We start from the raw sequence: 6927 nt of genomic DNA on the forward strand, positions 1-6927 counted from the left end.
ATGTATATTGGTGTGTGTGTGTGTCTAGGACAGACGCAAAGTCCAGGAGGTGTTATTACGATGGATGTGTCTGTGATATAAACCTCTTGAAAATAGAGAGATGGGATGAATATAATAGTTCAGATAAAGGATCAATTCTACAATTTATGAAAACAGAAATGTCGTAAATTTGCACTTTTGAATATCTGCCTTTTAAACATGCTTTATGTCTTATATTATTTTTTCTATTCTTTCAGAAAAATCACATGAAATTGGCTAAAAAGTATTTTTTACTTTTAAAGAATCATCAATATGTATCATGTTTGAAAGACTCTGCAAAGATATTCTACAAACGTATAATCCTGCTTTTAGAAAACATTGCTGAATTACAGTAAAATATTTCCTCTGAGAGAGAGAAAGCATTTCTTTACTTCTGTGTCTGAAATGTGCAAAAGATAATCTTCTCTTTTAAATATACTTTGATAGATTTCCAAAGAGTATTTGCAACATTTTTAAATATTGGCAATGATCACGTTCAGAAGAAATATAAGAGAAGTGATATTTGTTTGGAATTAACTATAAAAGCAAAAAGAAGCAAAATATCCATATATTTTGGTGAGAGGAGAAATATTTTCGAAAAGTTGTTGATCTGTACAACTTGAAGGTTCAGGTTTATTTTTCTTGAAGAGATGTCGGAAGAATTAGGAAAATCATCATATGACTGTGACATCTGCAAAGAGTCATTCTTAGAAGAAAGTAAATTCAATCAACACAAACAAATTCATACAGAGGAAGCACCATATCACTGTAGTATCTGTGGTAAATCATTCTTAAGTAACAGTCACTTAACACAACACATACGTATTCATACAGGAGAGAAACCATATACCTGTAATATCTGTGGTAAATCATTCTCTCGTACTCATAGCTTAAATATTCACAAGCGTATTCATACAGGGGACAAACCATATCACTGTGATATTTGTGATAAATCATTCTCTGATGGCAGTGCCTTAATTCAACACAAACATATTCATACAGGAGACAAACCATATACCTGTAATATCTGTGGTAAATCATTCTCTCAAAGCAGTAGCTTAACTCAACACAAACGTGTTCATACAGGTGAGAAACCACACCACTGTGATATCTGTGGTAAATCATTCTCTGTTTCCAGTAGCTTAACTAAACACAAACGTCTTCATACAGGCGAGAAACCATATCGCTGTGATATCTGTGGTAAATCATTCTCTAATGACAGTAATTTAACTACTCACAGACAGGTTCATGGAGGGGAGAAACCATATCACTGTGATATCTGTGGTAAATCATTCTCTGTTGGCGGTAGCTTAACGAGACACAAATATATTCATACTGGAGAGAAACCATATCGCTGTGATATCTGTGGTAAATCTTTCTCTGATGGAAGTAGCTTAACGAAGCACATATGTATTCATACAGGGGACAAACCATATCACTGTGATATCTGTGGTAAATCATTCTCTCTAAATAGTCACTTAACAAACCACAAACGTATTCACACAGGCGAGAAACCATATGACTGTGATATCTGTGGTAAATCATTCTCTCAAAGCAGCAGCTTAACTACTCACAAACGGGTTCATACAGGAGAGAAGCCATATTCTTGTGATATCTGTGGTACATCATTCTCTGATGGCAGTACCTTAATTAAACACAAGCGTATTCATACAGGGGAGAAACCTTATCACTGTGATATCTGTGGTAAATCATTTTCTGTTAGCAGTAACTTGACTGCACACAAACGTATTCACACAGGAGAGGAACCATATCGCTGTGATATTTGTGGTAAATCATACTCTGATGGCAGTAACTTAACTGCACACAAACGTATTCATTCAGGGTAGAAACCATATCATTGTGATATCTGTAGTAAATCATTCTCACATACTCATAGCTTAGATATTCACAAGCATATCCATACAGGAGATAAAAACTACCACTGTGATATCTGTGGTAAATCATTCTCTGAGAGCCGTAGCTTAACTCGACACAAACGTACTCATACAGGGGAGAAACCATATCACTGTGATATCTGTGGTAAATCATTTCCCGATGGTTGTAACTTAACTTCTCACAAGTGTATTCATACAGGTGAGGAACCGTATCACTGATATCTGCGGAAAATCATTCTCATAAAATCATCACTTAATTAAACACAAGTGCATTCGTTATGCAAAGGATCCATAGCACAGTGGCATTTGTTGTATGACATTCCGTCAGAAGTTGAAGCTTGGACCTTATAAAGAACTGTACACATCATAGAAACTATATGAATGTGACATCTATAGTAAATCTTTGAAATGAAATTATCCATTATTGAATCAAAAGAGCATTGACTGAGGAAGGAAAACATATCACTGTGATGTTAAACCTGAATCATTCTATCAAAATGGTGAATTGTTTGTACACAGTCCTATTAATATGAAAGATATAACTGTAACCTAAGCTATTTGTGCTAAATCAATCTACGAAAGTGATCAATTATTGAAATGTAAATGCATTCATACAGAAGAGGAACCACGATGATGATGATCCTCATCATTTAAAATTCTCCTATTCATGCTTCTGTCAATCAGATGGAATTCATTGATGGAGATTTTCTACATCTGGGTACCTTTCTTGTGACCAATCCTCACCTGTTTCCAATCAAGGAAATATTTTTCCTGGTGAGGCATATTTTACGCAGAGGACTGGAAATGAACAACTGCACAAGTATGACGGTCACGATGGCCCTTTACGAACATCACATAATATCTGGACAAGGGTCCACACACATGTATGTTCAAAGATTTTCTTAAACGAAATCCTTTACATGTTTTCTCTACATGTAAATGTTTGTAATTCCTATTAGGAAATGAAACACATGTAATGCTGAATAAATAATATCAAACTCTTCTCCTTTGTCCTGATGTGTTTTTTTCTAAGGTAAAAAAAAATGGCTTCCACCTCACCCCACCCCGTCTTTTGGACCCTTAACAGGGTTTTGTAGCATATTATGAGGTCAGGGTAGTTGATTCCAGGCAAAAAATCTAACATTTTGATTTTTTTTCTTTGTGAAAATCGTTCGGGAGTTAATATAGAAATTTACCATAATGTTATTTAGCCTCAAATCAAACCTGATACAGCAAACGTATCATCAAAGACTTCCAGCCTTCAGCAAACTGTCTTTTGATGGATAATCTAGGACATTACGTACAATGGGCATGTGATTTAGATAGGGGGATACTTTGGCTGCTATTTTTATGCTATTTTCAATTAATTACCTAAGTTATCCATTTCTCTCTTCGTAATACATATATATTTAAATTCAAATTACGATGAACGTAAACAAACAAACGAAGTTTGCTTTAGAAGCTTTTGAGATGTCTTAGTAAGTTTAAGAAATGATTTTAAATTCTCAAAGGCAGGATATTGCTAATAATATAGCCTGAACAGGATAAGCTACACCTATTTAGCAGAAAAGTGTTGGCGGCCGGCTATGAGACTCGAACTCACACCTCCGTGATTACGCATCATTTGCCCCCATTGAGAAGGATTGTCACCAATTTCCTTCTCCACCTCAACCAATAATTTTTCCTACATGAAAAATTCCCCACAAAAGATTTTGATGCTGTTAGTCATCCATACTGATTATTTGCTGACTTTTATTCATGTTTCATGTAACACAGAATATTGACATTAAGCTGCCTGTATGTGTGTATTTATATATTTATAAATGTACGGAAAGAGGCAGAGGAGGTGTGATATCTCTTTTACAACACATGATTGAGATTAAAACATCAGATATCTAGTGTTATTGACATGTATGTTGGTGTGTGTCTATGACAGACTTAATGTCCAGATGTTATTATACTACATGTGTCTACACCCTGATATAAATTTCTCGAAAATAGAGAGATGGGATTAATATAATAGTTCAGATAAAGAATTACTTCTACAATTTATGGAAACAGAAATGTCGCAAATTTGCACTTTTGAATATCTGCCTTTTAAACATACTTTGTCTTATATTATTTTTTTCTATTCTTTCAGAAGAATTACATGAAATTGGATAAAAAGTATTTTTTGCTTTTAAAGAATCATGAATATGTATCATGTTTGAAAGACTCTGCAAAGATATTCTACAAACGTATAATCCTGCTTCTATAAAACATTGCTGAATTACAGTAAAATATTTCCTCTGAAAGAGAAAGCATTTCTTCACTTCTGTGTCTGAAATGTGCAAGAGATAATTTTCTCTTTTAAATATACTTTGATAGATTTCCAAAGAGTATTTGCAACATTTTTAAATATTGGCAATGATCACGTTCAGAAGAAATATAAGAGAAGTGATATTTGTTTGGAATTAACTATTAAAGCAAAAAGAAGCAAAATATCCATATATTTTGGTGAGAGGAGAAATATTATTAAAAAGTTGTTGATCTGTACAACTTGAAGGTTCGATTTTATTTTTCTTGAAGAAATATCGGAGGAATACGGAACATCATCATATGACTGTGGCATGTACAAAATGTCATTTTTAGAAAAACGTAAATCCAGTGAACACCAAGAAATTCATACAAGTCAAGACCCATATCGCTGTGATATCTGTGGTAAATCATTCTCTGTTAGCGGTAGCTTAACGAAACACAAACGCATTCATACTGGAGAGAAACCATATCACTGTGATATCTGTGGTAAATCATTGTCTGACAGGAGTGGCTTAATTCAACACAAACGTACTCATACAGGTGAGAAACCATACCACTGTGATATCTGTGGTAAATCATTCTCTTTTGGCAGTAGCTTAACGAAACACAAACGTGTTCATACTGGAGAGAAACCATATCACTGTAATATCTGTGGTAAATCATTCTCTGATGGCACTAACTTAACCCAACACAAGCGGTTTCATACAGGGAAGAAACCATATCACTGTAATATCTGTGGTAAATCATTCTATCAAGAATTTAACTTAACTACTCACAGACGGGTTCATGGAGGGGAGAAACCATATCCCTGTGATATCTGTGGTAAATCATTCTCTGTTGGCGGTAGCTTAACGAAACACAAACATATTCATACTGGAGAGAAACCATATCGCTGTGATATCTGTGGTAAATCTTTCTCTGATGGAAGTAGCTTAACGAAGCACATATGTATTCATACAGGGGACAAACCATATCACTGTGATATCTGTGGTAAATCATTCTCTCGAAATAGTCACTTAACAAACCACAAACATATTCATACTGGAGAGAAAACATATCGCTGTGATATCTGTGGTAAATCTTTCTCTGGTGGAAGTAGCTTAACGAAGCACATACGTATTCATACAGGCGGGAAACCATATCACTGTTATATCTGTGGAAGATCATTCTCTGTTGGCAGTAACTTAACTAGACACAAACTCATTCATACAGGGGAGAAACCATATCACTACGATATTTGTGGTAAATCATTCTCACATACTCATAGCTTAGATATTCACAAGCATATCCATACAGGAGATAAAAACTACCACTGTGATATCTGTGGTAATTCATTCTATGAGGGCAGCAGCTTCACTACACACAAACTAATTCATACAGGGGAGAAACCGTATCGCTGTGATATCTGTGGTAAATCATTTTCTGATGGTAGTAACTTCTCACCAGTGTTCATACAGGTATGGAACCGTATCACTGCGATATTTGTGGTAAATCATTCCCAGACTTAGCTTCTCACAAGTGTATTCATACAGGTGAGGAACCATATCACTGATATCTGCGGTAAATCATTCTCACAAAATCTTCACTTAATTAAACTCAAGTGCATTCGTTATGCAAAGGATCCATAGCACAGTGACATTTGTTGTATGACATTCCGTCAGAAGGTGAAGCTTGGACCTTAGAAAGAACTCTACACTTGATAGAAACTATATGAATGTGACATCCATAGTAAATCTTTGACATGAAATCATCCATTATTGAATCAAAAGAGCATTGACAGAGGAAGGAAAACATATCACTGTGATGTTAAACCTGAATCATTCTTTCAAAATGGTGAATTGTTTGTACACAGTCCTATTAATATGAAAGATATAACTGTAACCTAAGCTATTTGTGCTAAATCAATCTATGAAAGTGATCAATTATTGAAATGTAAATGCATTCATACAGAAGAGGAACCACGATGATGATGATCCTCATCATTTAAAATTCTCCTATTCATGCTTCTGTCAATCAGATGGAATTCATTGATGGAGATTTTCTACATCTGGGTACCTTTCTTGTGACCAATCTTCATCTGTTTCCAATCAAGGAAATATTTTTCCTGGTGAGGCATATTTTACGCAGAGGACTGGAAATGAACAACTGCACAAGTATGACGGTCACGATGGCCCTTTACGAACATCACATAATATCTGGACAAGGGTCCACACACATGTATGTTCAAAGATTTTCTTAAATGAAATCCTTTACATGTTTTCTCTACATGTAAATGTTTGTAATTCCTATTAGGAAGTGAAACACATGTAATGCTGAATAAATATCAAACTCTTCTCCATTGTCCTGATGTGTTTTTTTCTAAGGTCAAAAGAAAATTGCTTCCACCTCACCCCACCCCATGTTTTGGACCCATAAAAGGGTTTTGTAGCATATGAGGTCAGGGTAGTTGATTCCACACAAAAATCTAACATTTTTATTGTTTTCTTAGTGAAAATCATGCGGGAGTTAATATAGAAATTTACCATAATGTTATTTAGCCTCAAATCAAACCTGATACAGCAAACGTATCATCAAAGACATTCCAGCCTTCAGCAAACTGTCTTTTGAGGCATAATCTAGGACATTACGTACAATGGGCATGTGATTTAGATAGGGGGGTACTTTGGCTGCTATTTTTAGCATGTCGAGCGACCAGGTAGAGGCTCTCACATTGGTT

General features: G+C 35.0%; 2 protein-coding genes across 2 annotated transcripts; both read left to right on the forward strand.

Moving 5' to 3' along the window:
• Positions 1-642: 642 nt before the first annotated feature.
• LOC118768374 (zinc finger protein 345-like) lies at positions 643-2906 on the forward strand. The gene is made up of 3 exons (XM_036514728.1): positions 643-852; positions 1105-1370; positions 1959-2906. The coding sequence occupies exons 1-3, from the start codon at positions 669-671 to the stop codon at positions 2130-2132; spliced, it is 624 nt and encodes a 207-aa protein (XP_036370621.1). The 5' UTR covers positions 643-668; the 3' UTR covers positions 2133-2906.
• Positions 2907-4355: 1449 nt separating this feature from the next.
• LOC115225610 (zinc finger protein 3-like) lies at positions 4356-5763 on the forward strand. Its single transcript, XM_036514483.1, has 2 exons — positions 4356-5021; positions 5669-5763. Exons 1-2 carry the CDS (start codon positions 4523-4525, stop codon positions 5761-5763), a joined length of 594 nt encoding a protein of 197 aa, XP_036370376.1. The 5' UTR covers positions 4356-4522.
• Positions 5764-6927: the final 1164 nt, after the last annotated feature.

The sequence above is a fragment of the Octopus sinensis genome, linkage group LG28 (assembly GCF_006345805.1).
Source record: "Octopus sinensis linkage group LG28, ASM634580v1, whole genome shotgun sequence".
NCBI classification, from domain to species: Eukaryota; Metazoa; Mollusca; class Cephalopoda; order Octopoda; family Octopodidae; genus Octopus; species Octopus sinensis.

Excerpts from the sequence above, each read along its gene's own strand:
- LOC115225610 (XM_036514483.1), top strand. The coding sequence starts at position 4,523 with ATGTACAAAATGTCATTTTTAGAAAAACGTAAATCCAGTGAACACCAA. Across the intron at positions 5,022-5,668 it reads AGGGGAGAAACCATATCCCT|GTATGGAACCGTATCACTGC; the intron begins GTGATATCTGTG and ends GTGTTCATACAG.
- LOC118768374 (XM_036514728.1), top strand. The coding sequence starts at position 669 with ATGTCGGAAGAATTAGGAAAATCATCATATGACTGTGACATCTGCAAA. Across the intron at positions 853-1,104 it reads ACACATACGTATTCATACAG|GTGAGAAACCACACCACTGT; the intron begins GAGAGAAACCAT and ends GTGTTCATACAG. Across the intron at positions 1,371-1,958 it reads ATACTGGAGAGAAACCATAT|CACTGTGATATCTGTGGTAA; the intron begins CGCTGTGATATC and ends GATAAAAACTAC.